We start from the raw sequence: 27,160 nt of genomic DNA, 5'->3' as shown, positions 1-27,160 counted from the left end.
TCTTTCTTTCCTTTCCTTTCTTTCCCTTCCCTTTCCCTCCCTTCCTTCCTTCCTTCCTTCCTCCCTCCCTTCCTTTCTTCCTTCCTCCTTCCCTCTTTCTGTCGTAACAAAACAATCTCTGCTGATGGAGTGTTTGTAAAAAGTCAAGATTCCTTAGTATCCCCTCACCTTTTATGACAGAGTCTGTGGAAATAAAGGAATAATATACAGGAATGAAATCATGCATAATGTTTTACCCTAGAACTATTACTCGTGGTGATAGAATTCATCAAAGAAGAGTTTAAATGAAAATGGTCTTCACATATTAATTAAATTAATTAATGCACTTACTCATAGCAAAAAGAGAAAAGGAATTAAGAGAAGATGATTTAGAGAAACACAAAATTTGAAATCATTACAAGAGTTTTGTGTCATCAGTGTTAGGCATGTTCTTGACTTGCCTGATCATGGTGAGTGCTCAAAAAAAAAAATTAAAATCAGCAACACGCTACACCCTGTGTTATCCACTTTAAGTATGTTACCTCATTTGATCCTCACAACAAACCTGTGAGGTCATTATGATTCTCATCTTACAGATAAAGAAATAAGTCAGAGAAGTTAATTAATTTGGCTAAGGTCACACAGTAAGTGGTAGGGCCAAATTCAAACTCAAGTATGTCTGACTTCTGGATACTCCAGTAGGTTAGTGAGTTATGCTTGACTATTTTCGTGACATATGAAAGTTTCAAGTTGAAGAGACAAGATAATCAATCAATTAATCCATGGGAAGGATGTGCAGAAATCAAATATGCCTCAGTAACTACCTTGATTCTTCAGGGCCATGCATTCAAAATTTAAGACTAAACACGCCTCTTCTCTGAACTGTACAGCTTGTGTTGTGACTGAACCTTCCCCTACACCTTGCCTGCCCTTCCCACTTTGGGATCTCATCTTTTGGCATATAACCTATTCAATTCCAATGCAGATGCCCTTCTGAAACAAGGTTAAAAATGATCAAAACGGGTGGCTGGGTGGCTCAGTCAGTTAAGCGTCTGCCTTCAGCTCAGATCATAATCCCAGGGTCCTGGGATGGAGCCCCATGTTGGGCTCCCTGCTCCGCGGGGAGTCTGCTTCTCCCTCTGCCCCTCCCTCCACTTGTGCACATGCTATAAATAAATAAATAAATAAATAAATAAATAAATAAATAAAATTTTTAAAAAATCATCAAAACTCAGGATGCCTGGGTGGCTCAGTTGGTTGAGCACCTGACTCTTGGTTTCAGCTCAGGTCATGATCTCAGGGTTGTGAGATCAAGCCCCACATCAGGCTCCATGCTCAGCACAGACTCTGCTCGAGATTCTCTTTCTCCCTCTCCCTCTGCCTCTCCCCCCACACTCACACACACTCTCTCTCTCTCTCAAGTAAATAAGTAAATCTAAAAAAAGGATCAAAACTCAAAAAACTTAATAGACATGGCAAATAGTTGTATGCTGTTTAATTGGATGTCTTTCCTTGGGTTAAGGCCTTCACAGGGCTTATTGAACATGTAATAGAGTCGCAAGAGCTTTTTCAGAAAATGCCCCATCATGGGGAGAAATGAGATACATTGCCTTTCCCTCTTTTATCTGCTTTCCTCCAAAATCACAGATGTTGATATGAAATCTGATAGATAGGTTTTCTTATAGCCCTTTTAATCCTAACGTAAACTTGGGAAATATCCAAAGAAAACGTGTGCATTTTTGTAAAGTGCCCCCAGAAATAGCAGTCTCTCCAGTGTTGATACAAAGTTGGACTTCTTGCTTCACCACACAGAAATTCCTTGGTTCTCTAAGTTTTAAAGAGTTAAGAGAAGAGATGGAATGCCTTGGGAATGTTGGCAGGGCAAGCCAGAGCTCCTTCCCCTTTGCTTCTCACCCTGGATGGAATCTTGAAACCACGAGAACCCAGTGATGACTCGGAGCTTATGTTCTCTCAATTTTGGGTTGACTGCCCCCAGAGTCAGCACTGTGGCCTCAGCAGTCTCCCGACAGGGAGGGATGTGCGATTATCTGCAGGGTGAGAGGCTTATTTTTACCTTGTCCCTGGTTAGTTCCCAGAGACAGGGAGAAAACATTTTGATTTAGGAGCTATTTGCTAATCCTTGAGGGAAAACAGTCCCTGCAGATTAGTGAGGGTACAGGGAAGGTAGGAGGAGAGGAGAGTGGGACAGAGGAAACAGAGTTATTTTGACTGCATTTTTTCCTTGCCCGATTAAATCTTGGTGACATTTGAACTTTGTGTTACTAAAAGAACACAGCCCTGTATGTGGGGCCTGGGACCAGAGGGGTAAAGGCGGGGCCTGGAGCTGGCATGGCTGCAGGGCCGCTAGGCTCGGAAGACCTGCTATGTAGCTGGGACCGTCTGGTGTGGGGACTGACTTCCCGGGTGCTGAGGACGTGTCGAGGGGGACACCTTCGGGTCCTGCAGCTGATGCTGAAACCATGGTGCATCTCCAGGGCTGTCTACCAGGTGGGACCTGAAGCTCCTCTTAACGTTTCTTTGCAGCATAAAAAGTCACCGGGGGTTGGTGGGGAAGGAGTGTAAGCTGCTGTCACATGCGTGGTGCTATGAAATGTGTTATAATAGTGGGGGAACGCTAACATTAACCGAACATCACCTTCTAGTTACTGGGCACCGTAAGAGGTGCTTCATAAACAGGACGCTTTTTAGTCTTCCGAACAATGGTTAAAGTAGGTGCTTTTGTCACCATTTTGAGGTGGGGTTATTGAAACGCAGAGGTTTATCATTTGTTCAAAGTCACGCTATTAGTAAATGACAGGGCCCTGTGATTTAAAGCAAGGTTTTTCAGGATAAAAAGACAAGGATGCCCTTTCCATGGTGTCATGTTCTTCTCACACAAGAGATGTTGTTTTCTGAAAAGATGTGTGTGTGTGTGTGTGTGTGTGTGTGTGTTTGTGTGTGTGTGTGTGTGTTTGTGTGTGTGTGTGTGTGTGTGTGTGTCCATCCATGTGTTGAGGGTGGTGACCAGCTTGTAAGGAGTGGGTGGCCATGGGACTGGAGACAAGGAGGGAAGAACACTGAGAAACAGTGTTGAGTCTCTGTCCTCACCTCCCTGCCCTTTGGTGGCTTCCCCAGCAGCCTCTGAAGTCCGACATCCACATGCAGCCTCTTTTTCTCGAGAGAGACTATTTTCTGCAGGAGCGTGGCCTTTCTGAGTCCACTGGCTGGGGGTGCAGAGCACTTCACGGGGTAAGGGGGGAAGGGAACGAGAGGGTCTGCTTTCCCTATCCATCCATCCAGACTGGTGGCATGAAGCCAGGTCCCGCTTGCCACGGGGACTTCCCCAGCCCAGACTGAGAGAAAGGACTCAAACCTGACTTGGGGGCTTGAAGGCAGAGTTGTAAGGGGAAGCTCTTCCCCTGACTGCTTCTCGAAGGGGATGTCACTAGCTCTCCCTCCGCTGACGGGTTTTCGCAACCTAGTTTCCCTCATTAAGTCAACTTGAGTGGTTTTGCTGTCTCAGTTAGCTGGCTCACCCCACTGCTTGGAACCAAGGACATACAGCTGGCCTTTGTATTTTTAGGCGTAATTTGGCAGCATATAATCCCTTAATGAACTGTAATGGCTAAACAGTGCAGGGCCATGTGGCCACCCCTCCCCCGACCCCTCTTGATGGAATGTCTGGACTCACTGAAGGGATGTCTCCTTGGAAGATGTGCCCAAGAGCCCTGCGTTGACTTCACAGAGGGACATAACCCTTCAGGACTCCCACTCCTACTTCTTCATCACCTTGTTGGCAGATGGGGTGAACTCAGTTCAAGTGGTTTCTGGGAATGAGATCTTTTTCCAGAATTATTGTGTTTGAAGGGCACATACCTGGAGTTTTACTACAAACAGCAAACTATATGTAATAGATCATAAAAGAAACTTGACAGCAGTCTTCCCAAATTGGGCAGCAGTCTGAAAAATGTATGTGGTGTTTCCAAATGATGACTTGTGAATCTGAAAGAATTCTGGAAAAAGTCTCCCACAAGGGAGATTCAAGCAGTCACGTGGCTGGTTTGTCCATTTGAAGCTTTTCCTGAACCACTGGTTGGCATTTGGTATAATTCTTTAGTCAGGAAATTTCTGTCTTCTTAGTTGTTGCTGTGATCGTGCATGAGTTTGGGGGTCCTGACTCCTTACCTCGGTCTCCCACTTTACCTCTTGTTTGTCTCCTCTCATGTCTCATCAAGTTATATAGAAACCAAGACTCTACATCAAGGAAGCAGGGTGGGCTAGCTCCCACCCAGGGGGCTTTTCCAGGACTTCCCTTAATACTGTGAGTGTCCTGAAGAGAACATTGAATTATTGGCCACCAGGCCTGGGAAAACCCATTGTCCCTGCTCCACCTCAGGCCTGTGAGAAGCTAGCTAATCACACCTCGGGCTCATTCACCGCCTGTCTCTGGCTGAGCCGGGCTAGTTAGCCCAGGGGCAGATGCCTGTAACCTGCACAGCCTGGTCCATGGCTGGCAGGTAATGCCCACACGTGCATGCGGAAAGCAGTCACTGAGGGGAGAGTCAGCATGACAAGTCTGAACAATCCGCTGACCCAAGGGTCCAAGTTGGCCAGTTAGCAGTCTGCAGGGCCAAGCTGAGGGGCAGAGAGAAGGTAGGGGGGCCCAAAGCCGAAAGCAGCTGGCCGGAATGAGTTCCAGACAGGACTTACCATCCCCCTGTTCCCAGCCCCCACTCACACTGGCAAGCTGCGTTAGTTTAAAAGGACATTTAACATTTAATGGGACGTGCTGTTTTTTACTATATTGTACTCTTACTGTTTTCTTTCTCGGGAAAAATTCATCAAGAGTGTCTTTATTGGTGATAAGGTGACTAATGGCCATTCCTATATATTTTGTTTAGTTAACTGTCTGGGGAAAAGTCTGTGTGTTCTCCTTTATTCACCTCATGACACTCTGGCACCGGGTGTGGGGGTTTTCCACACCGAGCAGTCTGGACACAGACTCCCCAGGTGAGCAGCTCAGCCCCCTTGTGAGATGCCAGTCACAAGTGTCGGTGCCAGATTCCCCATGACTTCTGTCCAACTTGGCCACAGATCGGAGGTTCACCGGGTCCCCTTCTTGGATTCCATCATTGCTAGAACAGCTCACAGAACTCAGGGAGACACTTCTTACGTTTACCAGTTGATGATATGTAAAAGATATGACAAAGAATGATGAAGAGATACACGGGGGTATCTGGGAGGATCCTGGGCTCCCGTCCCCTTGGAGAGTTTGGGTTGTGCCACCTTCCGGCACCCAGCTGTGTTCACCAGGCTGGACCCCAGTACTTTTGGGATTTTTATGGAGGCTTTTTCATGAGGGTCTGATCAATCATTAAGTCCATTTCCAGCCCCTCTCCCCTTCCTGGAGGATGGAGGGGTGGGGCTGAACTTTCCAAGCTTCTAATTATGGCTTGGGCTTTCTGGTGACCAGCCCCCATCCAGGAGCCCACCCAGAGTCGCCTCATTAGAACAAAAAACACTGCTACCACCCGGGAAATTCCAAGGGATTTAGGAGCTCTGTGTTAGGAACCAGGGTCAGAGACTGAATATTAGAACAGAAGATGTTCCCCGCACTCTTATCACTTAGGAAAATTACAAGTTTTAGGAGCTCTATGCCAGGAAGCAGGCGCAGAGACCAATATATATTTTTCCTATTATTTCATAGCAATGGTTTCATGGTTTATAGTCTCTCTGTGGGCTAGAGTGATAGCTATCAAGCCTGGCTGAACTTTAGATTCAATTAGGAAGATTTAACGCCCCCCCCATACCCAGACCTGTCTCCCAGAGATTCTGACTTAATTGCTGTTGGGCGTGGGCATTGATATGTTTTTAAAGCTTTCCAGGTGATTCCAACGTGCTAGAGGGTCCTTGAGCAGAAGGAGCCCCGTTCTACTGTCAGAGAATAAGCAGATGCTTGCAAAATCCCAATAGGCCACAGCAGAATCACAGGCGGGCACTTTAAAATATACACATACATACATTAATTTCATGAGCCCCACCTTCGACTTAATGATTCAGAATTTCTAAGCATGGGGCTGGCATTCTGTATATGATCCACAATATTAGCAGGAACCACTAATGGAAGACAAAAAGCATCGTGTGACCTCTAAAAAAGTGAAGGTTATAATTAAGGACGAGATCATCATGAGGATGAACTCCAAATTAAGCCCATTGCTTGGCACACACAAAGCACTCGGTAAACGTTAGCTGCTTTTATTATTACAAGAACGAACGTGATCACGAGAGGTCACGCCAAGGGTGTGATGGTTAGTCAGCACATAGTGACCCCCTCTAGAACAGGACTCGACTGCAGCCCCTGGGGGAACTTCCTTCATTCCCAGCTCCCCATCTGCTCCTGGCGCAAGGTAGCACTGCTGGGAGCGCCCAGCTCTTCCCCGCAGGACCTCTGCCTTTCCGCAGCGGCTGGCGCTCAGCACTTCTTTCCCACATCGGTCTCTGGGACAAGGGTTCGTTGTGCAGCCTACCATCGATACAGAATCTATAATTCTATAATCTGGGGGGGGATGTTTTGAAAGAAAAACAACTTAAAAATTATGCAAACTTAGGTGTGAATGGAAAAATCACCGCACATTCAAATGTCAGGAAGCAGACAAATGCCATAACCATCATGAAATCCAGAGAAATGACATGTCCATTCATTAACTGCCTGACACATCGCTGTTATTCTTTTTTGTCCTGCATCTTTTGACTGCCTTACTCTTTGATCTCTTCTTCATGAGGCAGTCACTCTGTCTTCCTCTCGCACGGCTGAGCAAAATGTGCCCCTTCATTACTGCTACGTTCGTGTCTTTCGGGCACCCTCATTGGAACTAGTGTGCGAATTCTTAGAATTGCTGTCAAATTTGGAAAGACTTCCGCCAAGCTTCGTTTCCATATGATCTGTTACCAAACATACTTGTTTACAGTAAGAGCACAGGTGTGCACCCTCTAAACACAGGAATTCTGAGAAAATTCAATTACATTCTATTCACTTTGATAAGAAAAAAAGTTATAAGGTGCTTTTGTAATTGTGTATGTTGAATATTATATAGACTCCTGATAGGGGGAAAACTTCCACTTTTGACTAGGGGAAACAAACTCTTTTTACTTATAATTTTACCGGTCTGATGTTTGGAAGGTTTCTCCATAGACTAGCTTCTGGCTCCTAACATTTTATTTTATTTATTTTTTAAGAGATTTTATTTATTTATTTGAGAGAGAGAGAGCACAAGCAGGGAGAGGGGCAAAGGGAGAAGGAAGCAGACTTCCCACTGAGCAGGGAGCCCCATGTGAGGCTCAATCCCAGGACCCTGACATCGTGACATGAGCCAAAGGCAGATGCTTAACTGACTGAGTCACCCAGATGCCCCCAGCTCCTAGCATTTTAAACCTTATTTCTCCTGTGTGGATGGAGGTCATACCTCCACAGCCAGGTGCTGTAACATGGAGTAATATCTGCATAAGGTGTCCCTCTGGACTGTCGTGGACGACACACGGTGTCAGCACCTAGGGGTGAGGAACCTGGCTAGAATCCATTTCCACACTGGTACCGCTCACTTGCATCTTTTCATAGTGGGAAATGACTGTGAACCTCCATACATACATCTCACTGAACTCAAACTACGAGTACCTCAACTCAAATTTACCCTCAGCTCAATTCCAAAAATGCCCACGGCCAGTCTGATGCTACCTGATTGAGAGGGGAAGTTTAACACAGGGGAAGTCAGTGTGGAAAGAGCCATGAGTCATAACTGATGACAATTAAAATAGCTCACTTACACAAATAGAAGTGTGTCCACATATTGCTAGGAATTGTCTCGGAGACCTGGGAGAGACCCCAAGAAGTGAGGAGCCTCGGAGTTTAAGCTTAATGATGAATGCACCCTTGTACCCTCCCAGCCACCCCCCAGCCTCCCCTGGTTGTGCAGTATGAATTATAGGAAAAATAAAATAAATAAGACCAACAACCTGAATTATTGCCGTGCCATAAATTGCTTCTGGCCCCAAAGATGGGAATCACATATGTATGGCATATGTGAGCCTGTTTTAGATTGTGATTTTTTTTAAGTTGGATGTCATCAGTTTTTAAAATTTTTTTATCTTTTTATTTTTGGTTTATTTGTAGAAACTGCACCCTTCACAAGAGTTGTCAACTTTGTTTCTGCTTTTTATTTTCTACTGCCTGCTGAACAAAGCACAAAAGAGGCCCCATACCTGGTCCTCCTGATTTTAGGATGGAAGCTGTATCAGAGAAAGTAGGAATGGAAAATGTCCCAGGGCACATTCCCGCCTTCCTCCAAGAAGTGTGGTCTGTTCCATGGTTTCCGAATTATCTGTGTTCACCCATCACCGCTGCTTCTGGGAGAAAATATGGACCAGTGTCTCTGGTGACCACCCAAGTGTCAGGAATTGGTAAAGAGTCCTTTTTAAATTATATGTTTGAGTTCCATCCCAGCGGTCTACCACTAGCTCTTCGTGGCCCAGAAGCAGGCCTGCAATGACCTGAATATACACACATATGGACAGCTAATCCCTACCATCCTGGGATGGGGTTAATCGTCAGAGAGAAAGGTTCATGTGTTTTCTTCCTAGAAGAAAACGTGCTTCTGAAACAGAGAAGTTCTAGAAATTGAAGCATTTTGAAAGTGCAATGTTGTCAGCTGTCCACATGATTAGTTATAGTGAGGTCAGTGCTGCGCTTTCCTAACGACGTGCAAGTCCTCTCAAATGAGATTGGGTTTTTAATGATTCATCCGTATCTTCTGAAACAACTAACACAACCAGTCTGGGACCAGTGGGTTTTGCCATGATTCCAGGAAACGTTTCCACATGTGGAAAGTTAGGCTTTGATTCTCAATTTGCTATTTTTGCTATTGCCCTTTCATCACTGTGTTATGGCAATGTATGTTTTCAAAGAGCTGTGCCCTTTGTATTATTTAATGCCTACATATGGCGTGGGGCTTAGCCTTTTCTCCAATGATCTATACCATGTGTTACGGGTAAAGGGGGGGGGGGGAAAGGAAGGCTTGCACCAAGAAGAACAATTAGCTAATTTATCATATGTCTTTCTAAGTTTTGTCAAGTCTGTGCAATTCTGTGTTTTAACCGTTTCTGCCACTCATTGGTTGGTGCCTGTCAGTAAAGGATGATGTGTTTGCATTTCCACCAGTGCTTGAATGTCACACACCCTGTCTTTTGCAACAGTATGTTCTTACATTGACACGGAAGCACGTCTCTGCAATCAGACTGGGAGCAAAACTCCCATTCTTGGATTTTCTAATTCTTTGATGTGGACAGAATTTGCAAACAATATAAGAATTCGATTTTTACTTTGTTCATAAAATATCTTTTGAGTCTGACATGGGGTATGTTTTCATCCTCCTGGAAGGCATTTTCCTTGATTCCAGTAAGAAAGTAATACTTTGGAGGTTTAAAAAGTCTTCAGTTACTATTTCAACCATCTCTCACTTTGGGTCAGTCCCTCCCAGCACGTGCTAATCCACTTTCAAAGCACTGTGAAAATCAACTCAGAATTTTAGCTTTGGACCAATATTAGACTACCTCTGGACGGTGAGAGCTTCTAAATTCTACTTAGGTGGGGCCTGAGATAGTAATCCTATTAGAAGAGTAACCAATTTTTGTCTTAAATTGTACATTTGGGCATCTTTGGGTTGGGGCTGATGGAGTCCATGGGGGCCCTAGTTTCTCTGCCATTGCCATGAAAATATGATAATTACGGGGCACCTGGGTGGCTCAGTCATTAAGTGTCTGCCTTCGGCTCAGGGTGTGATCCCAGGGTCCTGGGATCGAGCCCCACATCAAGCTTGCTGCTCTGCTGGGAGCCTGCTTCTTCCTTTCCCACTCCCCTGCTTGTGTTCCCTCTCTTGCTGGCTGTCTCTCTCTCCCGGTCAAATAAATAAATAAATTAAATAAAATAAAATAAATGATAATTAACTAAATGGAGACTTTTTTTCTTGCCTAACATCCTCAAAATGTCCTATTCTTCACAAATTGGTGTCTTTTCAAAATCCCATCATTTGAGAGACAATTTTTCACACTTCTTAACTTCAAGAAAATTACACAAGCATATCTTTTTTACAGTTTACTGAGTACTTTCAAATGTGTTCCCTTCTTTTAGATTCTCCATACCACTGGGAGGTGTTGTAAGTAAAGGGCATCACATCAGGCTCAGGGAAGCTTGTGGCTGGCCTCCTGTGAGGAAGGATCTCAGGAGCGATGCTGGACATATGCTCTGGGGCAATGCCCAGCTACGCATATTCGAGTTGATTCTGAATAGCCCCTTCAACAGTCATTTGGAAAATGATGATCAGGAGCTGCTGTTGGAGCCAAATATTCTAAGTTACATTTCTAGCTTTTACAGTCAATCTGGGTATGGCCTATGTCTGCCTCAGCTTCTCCACTAATTAAATGCAGATTCATTCATTCATTCATTCATTCATTCATTTGTTTGTCCATCCATCCAACAAATAATGAGCAAACACCTACCATGTGCTAGGTATTGGTTACATTCTGGAAATGGGATGGTGAACAAAACCAAACATGACCCCATATTCTTATAGAGGTTATATGCCAGTGGTGGAGATCAGACTATCATTCATTCACTCGATGAATATTATATTAGCACTATTCACTCAATAGCGCTAATATAATAATTATACAAACTCGGGTGGAATTACAATTGTGGGTCAATGCTTTGAGGACAAGGGACCTGGTGGTCTAAGAAGATACAATAGGGGAACTTGTCTGTTCTTAGCTATGTTCAGGGAAGTATTCCTGAGGAGGCAACACATGAGCAGAGATCTTAAAGCCAAGTGGGAGTGAACAAGGCAAAGGGGTATGAGAGAGACAGACAGGAGTAACACTAGGTACTGACCCGAAGTTGCTGCAGTAGGCAGAACAAGAATACTGAATTTGTTAGGCCCATCAGTCACATGCCCTTCTTTAATAAGTGCATTGTGTTTTATATCATCTACAATAACGGTGACCATACTGCTTGACCAGTGTGGTCACTGGATGCCCTTCACTTAGTGTCGTCCTAACCCACTGCTGGACTTTCTGAAAACCAGCTGGGCTATTTGGGAAGCCTGACCAACCATCCTCAGCTGGAAATTTTCTTCTTTCTCAAGGGTATGAGCTCATCCCCATACCAGATGGATTCCCAATAAATGATGATTGTGCAATCTGATTATTTTCATGTCATGCTGACTCCCTTTGGAAAATGAAGACAGGGTACGTGGTCCCTATCATCTTTCCAAGTAAGAGGAGAATTTCCTCAATAGGGCCACACACTCTGAAGATTGAGAGAAAACATGCACTTTAGAACTACATGGCTATTCTGCCATAAGCTCCACCCACAGTAACTTTTTAACTGGGGACATTTGATTCATTTTTATCATAGGGCACATCCATTAAAGTAACTTGGGCTTCTGTAGCAGGTACCTTGGAAATCTAAGCGACTTGACACACCAAAAATTTAGTTCTCTCTCACAGTAAGTCCAACAATATCCTGGTTGGTAGATAGCCTTCTATGGGATCACTCAGGGTAATCTTGAGACTTTGCCCTCCTCTAGGGGACCAGTGACCTATTCATTTACCAAAAGAAGACAGAGAAGGGAAGCACCCATCAGACTTCTTTGGGTGTCAGACCTAGCAATGGTGGTCTTTCCTTCTATTCACACCCCATTGGCCTGAAAAGTCACATGACCACCCCCAACAGGGATGCTGGGAAGAGCAGTTGTGTGGGCATCTGGCCCACCTATTGCAGAGGGTCAGCTTAGCCTGGGTTAAGGGCATGTCCCCTGGAGTTAGTGAATTAGGTGCAAGTCCCAATTTTCAGACCAAATCTCCTCTATAAAGTGGAAATAAAAACCTGGGAATGAGACATTATATATAAAATACTTAGACGGTGGCTGAAGGGCTCAATAAATATGAAACCATCATTATCAATGTATTCATTTGCTACAAAATAAAAGCAAGTTTGCAGATATCCAATTATGTTGTATCAACTCATCTGAAAAATGAGTGGGGATACAAAACAATATTTCTTAATTTCTTGAAGAAAAAAAAATCCTCAGTTTCCAAAATGTGTATAGGATTGTTTGGTGAGCTTCCTTTTAAGTTTCCAGGGGAAATTTCAGGAAGTCTCTTGACGGACAATTCTGTCAGAAAATAAACAAGTTTCAACCCAAGCTTGTAAGCAGGCAATTTGGTGTTTTCGGTAGCAGATGCCACTGGGGCCTCAGAGCTGAATGAAAGTCACAGGGTAGTGGTTCCTAGGAATCTGAAGGGCCCTCTGTTCTCTCCTCCGTGAGGAGCCTGGATCCAAGCTCGGGGCTGCGTCTCCCACACCATGCGACTTTGTTTGTGTTTCCCTAAGGGAGCATTCTGTTTGTGATTTCCCTGTTCTGGGGAGGCTGTTGTGGCTTTTCCACAGCGTCTACTGGTCTGGGCCAAATAACCTGCCGTTTGTTTTCTCTCTTGGCCAAGAGCTCAGGGCTCCCCCAAGCATTTTCTGAGCAAGAGGAAGTGCTTGTTGATATTGCGCCTTGGGGGGCAAATTGCAGCTGACACCTCTTCTGAGGGCTCTGGTCCAGGCATGGAAGCAGACAAGGCATGAAATGCCAGCTCTCACTGTGTGCTCAGGGTTGGAGTTGGGGACACAGAGGAGGTTGGTGTGGCCTCCTTTTAGCAACCGATGATATATTTAGTTTGCCTCCCACGCCCATGAAACCTTAGGTAAAACCTTGGAAAGAATTGGCTCAGCCGTTGCAACATGGCCTGGCCTTCCTCTAAAAGCTCTCTGTGGGATATTCAGAGCGCATCACCTGATGATATCAAATCTTAAAAGAAAAAAAAATTCACAGCTTCTGAATCTTGATAGACATTATCAGATAACCAGGGCAGGGAAGGAGTTGCTGAGAGGGAATTCTGAGAATTCCAGCCAAAGCTGTCTAATAAAATTCCCATATTTAATCCACTTTATAGAATGAGATACTTGGAGTGCTGGGGAGTCTTGTTAAGGTAGTCTGGAGTAAGACCTTCTGTTCTGTCAAGGCTGCATCACAACCACCCAAGGGAACTACTTGTCTAGACTGGTTCTAACTATAAAAAGTAGAATAAATTAAAGGTGTTTCTTTGGTTCCAAGTCCTTTATATATACGTTAATTCTCCCAAGGATCCTCTGAGGTAGCTACTGTGATTACTGCATTTTACAGAGAAGAAATGGAGGTTAGGTCACCCAGCCCAAGGTCAACTAGCTCCTAAGAAACAATCCCAGGCCAAATTTGCGCCGGCTCTTCATCACTGGGTTTAGTAATTGTAGAAAATCCCAATTCACATACTGCAGTGTCAACCGTGTACCAGCAGGAGGTCCTTCCTGGCGCCCACCCTGGTCTCTCACCGCTGTCATGACAAGTTTCCGATCAACATGGCAGCTGTGTATTCGGTAATCCTTAAGTCATGGTCTTTGGGTTGCCTTTCTCCCTCTTCTGAAAGTACCTGTCTGCACTTTCTTTGCTGTATTAGGAATTGAAGGATAGAAACAGAGCTCTTTCCCCCAAAAAATCCCTGTGAAATACCCAACTTCTGCCTACAAGCCTAGATTCTACTGCTTTGGTCTCAGTTAGAGGTTCTTGATGATAATAGCTGACATTAATTTATATGTGCACGTCTCGTGTATATATTGAATCCTCAAGGCAACCCAATGAGGGAGGTACCGTTATTGTCCAATGATATGCACGAGGAAGCTTTAAGTCAATCACTCAAGATCAAACAGCTAGTGAGTTATAGGGCCAAGATTCAAACCCAGTCCGTTTGAGTTCAGAATTCAGGGTTTGAAACACTCAGCAGTGTGGCCTACCCAGGGATCCAACATGAGAATCTGCTGCCTGCAAAACTCTTGGCATGGAGTCCTCACATTATCTCCTTCTTCCTCCTGTTTATTTGCCTACTTACTATTCCTATGGCTGCAGGAATCACAAATGCAAATATCCCCGCCTTGTATCATTGTTGTTTTAATCAATCAAGTATTTCTTGCCTGGGGCAGGGGGACATGGCAGTGGAACCATAAGGGAATCCTAGAGCTCTAGGGCTTAATCTCAGTTTCAGCACCTGCTAGTTGTGTGACCATTATCTTGTTAATGAACTTCAGTTCCCTGCACTGTAAAATGAGCATAAACGAGACCCCAAAATGTTATTGTCATGAGTGAGATATTGCATTGCAAAGCTCTTATCGTGGTTCTGGGAGACGATAGGCATTCAGTAAAAAAAAAAAAAAAAAAAAAAAAAAAATAAAAAAAAAAAAAAAAAAAAAAAAAAAAAGAAAGAAAGAAAAAGAAAAAGAAAAAGAAAAAGAGAAAGAAAAAGAAAAAGAAAAAGAAAAAGAAAAAGAAAAAGAAAAAGAAAAAGAAAAAGAAAAAAAAAATGGTAGCCACTGTGTGGACATTACTGTTTTACCTTTCAATCAACCAACATTCATCGAGTTCCATGGCAGTCAGTGTGCTGAGCCTGAGGGAGAGACACAAAAGAAGAGGACAAGATATTTGCTGCAACTTTCAAAGCAGCTGGGGAAATCAGTCAGGAAAGTGGGGAAGAGGTAATGACCATGCCTGGCAGGAGTCGAAAGAGGGCATAAGAAGGTCAGATGACAAACACTGCTGGGTTTTAGAGGTGCTCAGAGCAGGATTCAAGATGAAGCAGAGACAGATTTGTCCAGGCTATAGTTCAGGGGAGGGTTTCCAAATAGGAGAACAGCACAAGCAAAGGGGAAGAAGCATACAACATATCCACAGTTACCATATATGATCAACGTCCTGGTTTGGTAGGGGTGGGGGTGGGAAGGGGGGAAAGAGATATAAGGACACAAATAGGAATGAATGGAATGAGGAACTGAAGAAAAAAGCAGAAAAAAGCTTATGATTTGCTCAACCCTATGAATTAATACTGTAGCCAGAAATAACACCAAGGATTCCCAGTTCCCAGCTAGATTCTCCATAGGAGACACTGTGCCTTCCCAGCAAAGGACGGTTTACACTATCTCCTTTTTCTTTGGACTCTGCTTGTGATAAAGTACAAACCAAAAAGAAGTGTTAAGATCCATAAACATCAACAGTCCGACAGTACAGCCTGTCAGAGGTACCTGCCTGTTTGTTTAATCTCTCAGCTCCAAGGCATACTTGCCTTTGCACATACACATCTGGGCGGAGTCAGCCATTCACTAGAGAGAGCTGGTCTTGTCATTTATAAACTGTTTGGGTTACCCTCCGGTTCAGGGTCTGCTGACTCTTCTCACAACTTTCCAAGCCAGTGATTTAACAAGAATGTTCTGGACAAGCAGACACACAGTTCTCAGGCCTGGAGGAAGTGCCCAGTGTGGAGGCGGGAGGGAGGACCAGAACCGAATGTAAAACTCATGGTGAATCTCAAAATTCAAAATTTGAGTTTGCAAAAATGCTCAAAAATCTCCTGCTTTCTGCCCCTCCCAGGCGCTTGCTGAGGGCCAAGACTTGGGAGTAGTTCATTTGCTTTTTTTCTCATCCCACTTTGTGCTGTTCTCCAAATTGCTTGTGCTCGTCAGAAATTCACATCAATTCATTTGCATCTTAAAACTCACTGGCAAATCAATTCACAGTTTTCTGTGCCTGTGGGAAAAATACATAGCCATACATTCACAATTATTTTCTTTTTCCTAGCTAGTGATTTTATTTTTTTTCCAGTTGCATTGAGATATAATTGACATAAGTACTGTATAAGTGTGGGAGAGAGAGAGAGGGAGGGAGGATGGGAGGAAGGAAAGGAGGGAGGGAGGGAAGGAGGGAGAGAGAGAGAAGAAGGGAGGAAGGAAGGAAGGGAGGGAGGAAGGGATGGAGGAAGTAAGGAAAGAAAGGTTTTTTCCCTTGATGAGAACTCTTGTGATTTACTCTCTTAATGACTTTTCTATGTGCCATACAGCAATGTTAGCTGTAATTATCAGGTTGTACACTAAATCCCCAGGACTTATTTATCTTATCACTGGAAGTTTGCACCTTTTAAACTCCTTTCTCCAATTCTCCCCCCACCCTACCTTTTGCCCCTGATAACCATAAGTCTGATCTCTTCTGCTATGAGTTTGCTTTTTGTTTTGTTTTGTTTTTAGATTCCACATATAAGTGAGATCATACAGTATTTGCCTTTCTGTGTCTGATTTATGTCACTTAGCATGATGCTCTCAGCGTCCATCCATGTTGTCAAAAAAGGCAAGATTTCCTTCTTTTTATGGTCGAATAATATTCCATTGTGTATATATGCTACAACTTCTTTATTCATTTATCCATTGACAGACTATCAGGTTATTTCCATGCCTTGGCTATTATAAATAATGCTGCAGGGAGGGGTGCCTGGGTGGCTCAGTCAGTTGAGCATCTGACTCTTGATTTTGGCTCAGGTCGTGAGATCTGCGTGGGGCTCCGAGTTCAGGATAGTCTACTTCTCTCTTTCTCCCCATGCCCCTCTCCCTGCCCATGCTTACTCTCTCTCTCTAAAACAAGTAAATAAACCTTAAAAAAAAATAATCCTGCAAGGAACATGGAAGTGCAGCTAGTAATTTTAGCTTAGCATCATGCTGCACCTAAGACAAGCAGAGACTTTGGGGTCGGACTGATATAGGTTCATGTTACCTGTCTCCACTAAATACAGGTCCATTGCGTACCTGTTGCATGAATCTGGCAAGCTTTTCAGTTGTTCCAAGCCTTCGTTTCCTCTTCTGCAAAATGGAGGTGAAAATCAATTTCCTTATGGACTCTGAGAAACAAACTGAGGGCTTCAGAAGGGAGGGGGGTTGGGGAATGGGATAGGCTGGTGATGGGTAGTAAGGAGGGCACATACTGCATGGTGCACTGGGTGTTATACGCAACTAATGAATCATCAAACCTTGCATCAGAAACCAGGGATGTACTGTATGGTGACTAATATAATGTAATAAAAAAAATTTTTAAAAAAGAAAGAAAATCAATTTCTTATATGATTGTTTTGAGAAGATATCCTACCTAACGCACTCAGCGTATTGTATAGCATACACAGGGTGCTCAGTAAATGGTATCAGTTATATTATCGATTCTTTATTCACCATGTAAGCACTCCAGGAAATCAAGCCTCGTTTGGAAGGCCCTTTGCAGCAGCTTTAGGGAGGAATTTGAAAGGGCTTACAATAAAAACCACCTTGATATTTTTCACATACATTACCAATTTCAAACCAAGAGTGGGAGAGCCTGGAAAATATAGAAATGTTCTTCATATATACCACTTTATGTATTAGAATAATGTCCTCTCCCCCTCCCAGCACTGACTACTAACCAAATCCTTTCCTTCCCTTTGCCTCTGCTTTTCTGAAGGGCTGGGTATCTCCACATATGGAGACCAGTTTCTCTGTAGGGCCTTTAATAGACAAGAAATTCCAAAATAAAGTAGGCCCCGATGGGGCACTGGCTCCACGTTGGCAAATCAGCCTGCCATCAGGCACCATCTCTGGTAGTACCATGTGTTTTGAATTAAGGAAGAAACTGCAACCCCAGACTTCAAAGGTTAGCTCCTAGCCCTGTGCAAGACCCCACGGGCTGGTGATACCAGTCATCTGCGGAATGGAGAAACCTCGAGCCAGCGAGAACCTTCTCCACCCCTGCTGAATTGTCGGTCTCACCAGCCTCCTGATCATTCTTTGTGCATTTACACTTCGGTAACTTGGGTTAAGAGTACGAGGGATCGATGACCCATTAAATGGCGTTTAAGGGCAGAATTATTAAAACCAGGTTGAAGGACTACCTCACCCAATTGAATATGATGTATGCTTTGTTAAGATCCTGTGGCATTTGATAAATGGGGCCTGTCCAAGAAGGAAAATTGTGTCTGTGGCTCAAAGAATTAAAGCCAATGTCCTTCATTAGAAGAAAACTCAAATCGCTTTTAAAGACAGTTGCTGATTATTTCTAGCCTACCGGTGATCTAAAGTGTCACAGATTAATAGGGTAACCACAGTGTCAGGTTTGTGTGCAGACCCTGCGTTTCACACAGGCACTCTGGGAGGGGTCGGTGCGGGGTTTGGGGACCAGGGCTGCGGGTCTGTGATATCCTCCAGGCGCTGCCTTGGAGGAGCTTTGCCAATGACCCCAACAATCGCATAGGCTGCCAGCAGGTGGGAATGGGGAAATGCTGCCCTGGTCCCGTGAAGCCAGCGTCTGCAAGGGCTGCCCTAGGGCGGGGACCGTGTTGTTCCTGCTGCGTCCCTTTCCTGTTTCTTGAACTGCCGGCGCTGCTGAGCATGTAAGAAACCCTGATTAGAAAGGGCTCTCTCCTATTTTTTTTTTTCTGTGCAAACACAGCCCATCCAAAACAGAAGCAGCAAAGACTGGGTGCAGAACTGGAAACGGGGTACATTTCTGTCTGTTTCTTCGGAGACATCCTGGCACAGTGCCGGATCCTTCGTCTTCGCTTCTCGTTTGTTTATATAAAGAAGGAATAAGGACAGGCGGCTGCCCTGAGCTGATTCTCTGTTAAGTGAACGCCGTGCGCGATGATGATGGGCAGAGTTCTTCTACTTTCCCGAGGGTGGAAACGGTTGATCCCGCCAGGTCATGGCAACAAGCAGTTCTTTCAAGCTAGACGGATCGTGCCGTTGCCCACCGTAGGATAACAGGAGATGTTGTTGATGTTACGGGAGGGTGTTCACAAGTTCATGGTATGTGGGAACAAAAACAGGACGCATAATATTCAGACAAAGCAATCCCCATTTCACAGAGGCAGAGCATCTATATGCTCGAAGAGTCAGGTGGAAGATGCCCCATTATCATACAAGTGGACACTTTTGAGGTGCCAGGTGTATGTTCTGGAGACATTATACAATCTAATCCTCACCACAGCCTTGCTGGCCAGTGACTGTTACCGCCGTCTCTATCTTATGTGGGAAGACACTGAAACTTTACAGTTTATGTGATTTGCAACTGTCCCTCGGTAGGAAGTGTTAGAGCCAGATTTGAACCATGGCAGGTGCTTCTAGAATTCATGCTCTTCACCACCACACTGTACTAGAGCAGTTATTTCTGGGTAGTAGAAATACAGATACGTGTTAGCATCCTTTCACTTTTCTGTGTTTTCCAATTTTGCTTCTGACAATGAGCAGATATTACCTGAAAAATCAGAGAAATAGGAAGCATAAAGAGGGGTTGAAAAACCATATACATTGTGGGGGGAAAAAATCGCATTTCCTTCATCTCAGAAATGTTCGTTAAACCAGATTTAATAGGCTCTAAAACAAGGCACTTCTAATTTAAGATGAAAAATCTGAAAGAACATCTTAAGAAAAGAACTCCGAAACTTGGAAATGCAAAAGGAGCAGAGAGTCTCACCTGCTACTTCTCTGCAAAATTTTAGGTCGTAATTCATGGCCATCCTCAGCATCCTTCCTATAGATTAGGATGACACCCCAGGTCCCAAGCCTGGCCCTAACCTTCCTCTGTGCCCTCTGCCTCTCCTTCTCCAGCATCTTCCAGCAGCTTTCCCTGTAAAAACTCCCCCTGCTTCTCTCATCGTGTTTCCCCTCTGTGGTTTCTTCTCGGTCTGCACTCAAACTCAGACCTTCCCGTCTATCCCCAAAGCAAGTGTTCTCAAGAGGCTGTGGTCCCAAGATGGCGCGCTAACTCTCCTTCCTTGCCTACCAATGAGCAGGTGGAGTGTGCTGTTCTTGGAGACCCACATCCTCACCACACCCTCCATAAGCCCTCATGATCTTGGCCTCTACCCCTACTGCCCCTGCTTCCCTCAGAAGCCACCAGTGACCATTCACTTATCACATCCAATGCTAGTCTCCCATCCTCTTCAATGAGATCAGCTTCTCGCTCGGAGGGACCCAGTATTCTTGGCTTCTCTCTCCCTGTGCTGCCCTCCTCCTCTTCCTTCTCAGCTTGCATTGCTGGTGTCTTTTGTTCCTCATTCCACCTAAATGGATAAAGCCAAAGATCAATTCCCAGTCTTGTCCTCTTCTCTCTCTACACAGTTAATCCTTAAATAACATGAGGTTGAACTGCACATGTCCACTTACAAGTGGATTTTTTTTCAGTAAATATAGTACAGTATTATAAATGTATTTTCTCTTTCTTATGATTTTCTTAATAACATTTTCATTTCTCTGGCTTACTTCATTATGAGAATACAACATATAATACAGTGACACACAAAATCTGTGTTAATCAATTGTTTATGTTATTGGTAAGGCCTCCAGTCAACAGTAGACTGTTAGTAGTCGAGTTTGGGGGAGTGAAAAGTTACAAACAGACTGTGTGGGAGGTAGGCACCCCTAACTTCTGCATTGTTTAAGGGCTAACTGTACTCCCTTTGGATCTCAGTATGTTTTGAGCATGTTCACCAACATAGTTTATTCACAACTCCCAAATATATATGGGAAGCTTACATTCTGTTGGACAAGAGGGACAATAACGAAACAAGCAAGATAAGGTCATCAGGAGGGGCTTTCTGACATAATGACATCTGAGCTGAGACCCAAAGGATGAAAAAGAATGAGGCAAGCAAAGTTCTAGAGGAAGAACAGAGGGCAGAGGAAAGAGCAGGTGCAAAGGGCTGAGGCAGAAACACATATGGCCTGTTCTAGGAAGACAAAGAAAACAACATGGTTAGAGTATGGTGAGCAAGGGGAAGAGTGGAAGAAAGAATGTTTGGAAAGGTAGATTCTTCCATGAAATGTTAAATTCCTACATCATTTGGCAATTCTATCATTGTTATCATTCTGCATTATCATGGCACTATTTACATAATGTCTTACATCTCCTACTATAGGCCTCTCAAGTGGAAAGATCAGATCTGACTTGTTTTTCTATCCCCTTCAGCACTAGATAAACACAGTATCAAAATTAGCTGAATTATAGCGAAGGAGATAAGACACAAATGAAATCTGTGAAGAGACAGACTCTCCCCAATTTAAAAAACAGTCTTTGAATCACTAATCAAAATGATGCCAGAAATAACGTCACACTGAAACATCAGTGAAATGTAGCCAGACCAACTGCAGCAAGTGTCCCTTTCTCTTTTGTCTCCGCCTGCCTGGGAATTTAGCATCCCCCAAAGCCACTCATCTGGGACAAGATTTTAGGGCGTGTGCATGTTTTTCATCTCCACAGGACCAGCTGTGGGTGGAGGAGAATTCCTAACACAGCATAAGGTCACACAGATTTAACCCAGAAGATTTTCCTGGGGAAGCAGTCTGCACGTTGCAAAGCCAGCAACCACTACTCATTAAACGCTTTCTGAGATGTTGCGATCTGTCACGAAGAGGGTTGACTTTCGATGATATGGAGAATGACTAGCGTCTTCTTTCATGCATTCCACAGAGACAAACACACAGATGTGGATGTCTGTTCTCCGTAACCAGTGCCTCTGGAATAAAACACCGAGAAATCTCACCAGTTCAGGGTGCAGCCTGGAGTCAGAAAATCTAGTGTGAAAGGAAGGCATTCAGGTTTCCCTCCCCCACCCTCAGTAGTCACCCCAACACTGCTGTACATCTGACATCCGATGTGTGACAGGTCAAGCCATTCTGCATCACCAGCTGAGTTACAGTTTAACACATTATGAATTGTCTACCTGGAGATGGTGTCAGATCCCACAGGTTGAAGAACCAGTCCTATGAGACAGCCCCCCCCCCACACCCTTTAGATGCCAGCTGCAAGTCCAAGTTGTCACCCGGCTTCTGACCAACCAGCTATAGTTTGGAGGGTCCCACGAAGCCCTCCTTAGGTTTGATGGATTTGCTAGAGCAGCTCACAGAACTCAGGGAAACATTTTACTTACTAGACCCCTAGCTTATTATAAAAGNCGGCTTCTGACCAACCAGCTATAGTTTGGAGGGTCCCACGAAGCCCTCCTTAGGTTTGATGGATTTGCTAGAACAGCTCACAGAACTCAGGGAAACATTTTACTTACTAGACCCCTAGCTTATTATAAAAGGATAGGACTCAGGGAACGGCCAGATGGAAAAGAGGGATAGGGTGAGGTAGGTGGGAAGGGGTTGCGAGTTTCCATGATCTCTGAGCACACCACCCTCCCCGAATCCCTACATGTTCACCAACCCAAAGCTCTCGAAATGTCACCCTTTTGGTTTTGTATAGAGGTTTCATTATGTAGGCATGATTGATTAAATCATTGGCCATTGGAGACTGATTCAACCTCCAGCCTCTCTCCCATCCCTGCAATTGGGAAGTTCCTACCCTATAATCACACGGTTAGTTCTCTTGGCAACTGTCCCCAACCTTTGGGGCTTTCCAAAAGTCACTCTGTTAATGTAAACTCAGACATAATTGAAAGGGGTTTATTATGAATAACAAAGGACACCTTTACCAGTCTTTCCACTTAGGAAATGCCTAGAGTTTTGGGAGCTCTGTGCCAGGAACAGGGATGAAAGCCAAGTGTACATTTCTTATTATAAATCACAATATCACACCTAGGTTTAGTTATCAGCTTGGTAGCCTATATTAACTGTCATTTACCCACCCTGGGCCTCACTGTCCTTATCTACAAAATAAGGATTTATAAAATCTATCTAATACAGTTGGTGTGAAGATCACAAGTTTGTGAAATTGTTTTGTAAGTCCTGAGAGGGCTTAGAATATTTGAAGCTTTTGAGAAGTCCTGGCAGTATCCATTCTGGTCTTCATTACGTGGAGCCGCAAGAATGAAATATTCCCAGAGTTCCTTTTGATTAAGTCTGGCCCTAGATGTGGCCCTAGGACCCATGCTGTATTTTCCGAATCAGGCAGATGAGCACACCAAGAAAACTCAACTTGAAGTCACATACTAATTCCCATGTGAGCAAAATTGCTGTGTAAGTAAGCAAGGCTGTACCTAAAAAATTAAGCTTTAGAAAATACAAGCAGAAAGCCTCTCATTTAGAGCATACAAGAGCTCCTCTCATAAACTGCCCCATACCAGGACCAACAATTTTTACCCTGGGCACCATGGCAGACCTGCTTTTACTGAGTTAACTAATCTGGAAAGTGAGAGCCCTTTAACAGTGGCTACCTAGTGATGGAAGATTGTTCAATTCCAGGTTTGGGGTTATATTTAATTCAGTGAAAGATCAAATGACTCCAGAAAAATGAGCAAGTTCCAGTTCCCATTCCCCAGCAAATAGCTATCCTTTAGTGGCTGCACCTATTGCAGATGTCAGAAGGTGTCTGAACAATCAAATAAATTATTTGTATTTTACCTTTTAAAAATCCTCTCTTTCCATAGGCTTATCAATTCTGCTGGTACTGTCTCCCCATCTTTACCACCTGCCGTCTTGTTCAGACCCATTTCCCTGAAAGCCCGTACCTTTGAGCTGCCCACTCACTGCCCTGACTCCTTCCCCAACCTTATCCTACTGTCTTCACCTGTGTTTGTCTCACCCATCACAGGGTATGTTCCTTGTCTGCTTAAGTATCGGTACCTTCAGTGCTTCCTGTTTGCCTCTTTCCAGGGCCAACCATTGCAGCAGCAAAACATTTTTTTATGTGGAATCATCTGCTAAACTCCCAATGTATAAAGCAGTTTTGAAGGGGACATTTTTAACAGCATAACCATACAGCATCTGGCTATGACAAGGCCATTCAATGGTAATGATATTTGGTTGCACAAGAAAGAGCCCCGCAACACTTTGATAAGTACTTTGTACATCAGTGGACATGCACAGGCCTGACTATTTGAAAAGGCCAGTACAGGTTTTGTCTTGTTGGCTCTTGATGGCATGAAGAATCACCTCACCACCAAGGTATTTACGAAAATTCTAAACAGACCCAACGTGTCAAGATAGACACACCGACTGACTAAACACACGACTCATTTGGCAAGTAATCTACTTGGCTGGTTCTTTGATATGCAATTTTTTGAAAGGCTTTATTTTTTTAGAGCCCTTTAAAGTTTACCACAAAATTGAGAGGAAGGTACAGAGATATCCCACATACCTCCGCCCCCACACATACATAGCATTTCCCGTCATCAGCATCCCCACCAGATGGTACATTTGTTACCAAAGACCAAGCCATGCCACATATCACAGTCACCCAAAGTCCACAGTATACCTTAGGATTCACTCTTGGCGTCCTACATTCTGTTTATCATCGCCATAGTTGTGCTTGTGTGGCTTATGACATATGACTGCAACAGGCTGCCATGTTGATTTTTAACCAATCAATTACTTTTACTGCTCCACTGGGAGACGGGTGTAAGAGAAAAGGAGTACAAGTTGGAGTGTATAAAACAAAAGAGGAGGAGTGCCTGGGTGGCTCTGTCCATCAAGCATCTGACTCTTGATTTCGGCTCAGGTCCTGATCTCAGGGTCATGAGATCAAGCCCCACGACAGGCTCCACAGTCAGCAGAGAGTTTGCTTAAGACTCTCTCTCCCTCGACCTCTGCCCCTCCTCCCACCCTCTCTCTAAAATAAATGAATATTTTTTAAAAAAAGAAAAGATGAGAAAAAAGAAAGCAAAGTACCACTCAAAAATGAGTCAGCAGCCGCTAGGATTTGTAGAGTGATCCAACAGAAATGAAAATGGGAGTGCCTAGGTGGCTCAGTCAGTTAAGCGTCTGCCTTCGGCTCAGGTCATGATCTCGGGGTCCTGGGATCCAGTCCCACATCGGGCTCCCTGCTCAGCAGAGAGTCTGCCTCTCCCTCTCCCACTCCTCCTGCTTGTGCTCTCATGTACTCTCTCTCACTCTGTCAAATAATAAATAAATAAAATCTTTTTTAAAAAAAGAAATGAAAATGTACTCAGTGAGTGAAAAACATATCTGTGTGATTAAGAAAATCACACGAGGTACAGAAAAAAGTGACCATTACACAGAAGCACCTGAACTCTTTGCTGTGATGAGAAAAATGCTTTCTTCTCTCAAGAAACCCCCTGACTCCCGACAAGAGAGAGCAGGGGATTCTGGGTAACCAGCATGTCTCAGCTTCCCGGTTCCAGGCTCAGATCCTCAACCCATCAGATACGGTCCTTTGTGTTCAGGGAAGGGCCCGCCTAGAAAGTTTATTCAGCTCTGAAGTTCAGGAAGGATTCATGGGCCTCTAATTTCGTCCCTCCTCCGTTCTCCCTGCTGAGGCCAGGCATGCTGGCTTCGGCCGGGTTAGAAGCAAACAGAGTTAGGGGTACACAGGATCCTTTCCTTTGTGCTGTTCTGTCCCAACTCATAGTTGTGGGGCTCCAAATTATTCTGCACCAGGATCCTTTTTTTTACCTCCCTAGACCACTTGGCATGTTGCTCTGGGAGAGGGGAAGGCAAATCCTAGAGGATGTGTGATTTATGGCTTTGGTTGCAGCCAGATAAAAGGGAAGCTGTAGTATCTGCCCCTGGCCTGGTCTGGCTTCTTTCTCAAAACCTGGAGTAATAAGCAAGGAAATGAAAGATCTAGTTGCTTGTGATAACTGGATAAGGAGGAGAAACAACAGCCAAATGCACGGTTCTCCTCCCTGCTTAAATGTGGGAGCGGGGGGCCAGATTTCCTGGGGTGACTCAGGGTGTAAAATCGAGAAAGCTTTATGAAATGACTTGTCACACGGAGCATGTAAAGTCTCCCGGCTCAGTTTATATAACGCTCTGTTTGAGAGGCGGAAACCAGTTCAAATTTGAACCTCTGCAGAGCCCCGCCTGGCAGATTTGCAGACAGCGGTGCCGGTGAGACATCTCAAACTTTACGACTACATATTTAAGCATTTATGAGACTTGAACTGTGCTCCATTAAAATGAAAGGGGGGAGGGGGAGCAAAGAAAAAAAAATCCCGAGACTTCCAGCAAGGGTAATTAGCCCCAAATGTTTCATAAAGGATTTGATAGCGTTCTGGTTTTAAGTTCCTTTCCCAGGTCTGCTGTAGGAGGGAACAAGAAGAAAGGAACCTATTAAAAATTCACCATTGCCTTAAAAAAAAAAAAAAACCTCTTATGACCAAACCAAGCAGCTGGATCTGTCATGTTTAGAAGGAGACTAACCACACAGATCTCATCATCCTGAGGTAACAGATAAAAATTCTACAGAAGAGAAAGTATTTAAGACACGGAGTCAGTTTTCCTTAGACCCACCCGAAAAGTGCCTTTCTGTTTGCTCCTTCGTCTGCTTCACTCTGCATCTTGTCTGTTGGTTCTAGGTTTAGGGTTAGGGCAGCCTGGTGCCTTCCCAGCCTCCCTCCAGCTCAGGTGTATGTCTCTGTTATTCTCACCAAACTGTTGCTGGTGGAGAGGCATGGAGGGGGACACAGAAGAGATCCACACCCCAGGACTGTCCTCATCAGACTGGGTCTCACAAAGACTCAGAGGGTCAGTGGTCTTCATTGGAAGGATAGGGGTCGCTTCCTATTTGTTGCCGCGTGCACAGGCAGAGAAGGCACATCATCAGCGCGCATTGACTAACCCTTCCCGTCTTACAAAGAAGCCATTAGTCAGCAACCGAGGCAGCACTGGTCCCCAGAAACAGCTACAAACATATCAAAGGGGTTTTCTGTCTAACGCCAGGGAAAACACCTTGAACATGAAGCAGACCAAATAGTGTCATGCTCTGTCAGACCCTAATGGGTGTGTGGTCCCCATCTCATAAAAGATCCCCAAGAATAAACAGACCACCCTGATGGTTTCAGTGTTCACCTGCCTGAGGGGAGGTCCTGGCAGATGGCCTCTTCTGGTTCCTCCAGCTCTTTAATTCTGCTGTCTCTAGGTGGAAGACACATTTGAGATTTGAGTGTTCGCACGTATGGCTCAAGTTATTTATGACCATATCCTCTCACTGCCATATGGAGTGTGCTTTTCTTCCCACCATAGCAGGACCCCCTGCTCCAGCCTCTTCGGAATCAGACTTTCAATAGCAGTTTAACCCATAAATGCCAACCTTCTTCCATGTCAGGCATTTTTAAAGACAGATCTTTGGCTTCTATATTAATTGAAAAGAAAAAAAATTGCTGGTTTTATGGTTATACATTAAACATTACTTTTGATTTAGGTCTATTTTCACCAAATTAACTATTTTGATCAAAAGTTAACTATTTTGATCAAATGAAAGGGGGGAGGGGGAGCAAAGAAAAAAAAATCCCGAGACTTCCAGCAAGACTGAAGTCC

The 27,160-nt window shown here is 44.3% G+C and overlaps 1 protein-coding gene across 1 annotated transcript in view; it reads left to right on the top strand.

The window, feature by feature from the left end:
- Positions 1-2,313: 2,313 nt before the first annotated feature.
- The window catches only part of FRMD4A (FERM domain containing 4A), a 313,707-nt gene continuing 288,860 nt past the window's right edge, over positions 2,314-27,160 (top strand). Inside the window, 1 exon segment of the mRNA XM_034644343.1 lies at positions 2,314-2,487. Coding sequence (XP_034500234.1) covers positions 2,329-2,487 — 159 coding nt within the window. The 5' untranslated portion in view covers positions 2,314-2,328.

Source organism: Ailuropoda melanoleuca, chromosome 15 (assembly GCF_002007445.2).
Source record: "Ailuropoda melanoleuca isolate Jingjing chromosome 15, ASM200744v2, whole genome shotgun sequence".
NCBI lineage: Eukaryota > Metazoa > Chordata > Mammalia > Carnivora > Ursidae > Ailuropoda > Ailuropoda melanoleuca.
The sequence above is the reverse complement of the archived record's forward strand: the minus strand, read 5'-3'. Positions and strand labels throughout refer to the sequence as shown.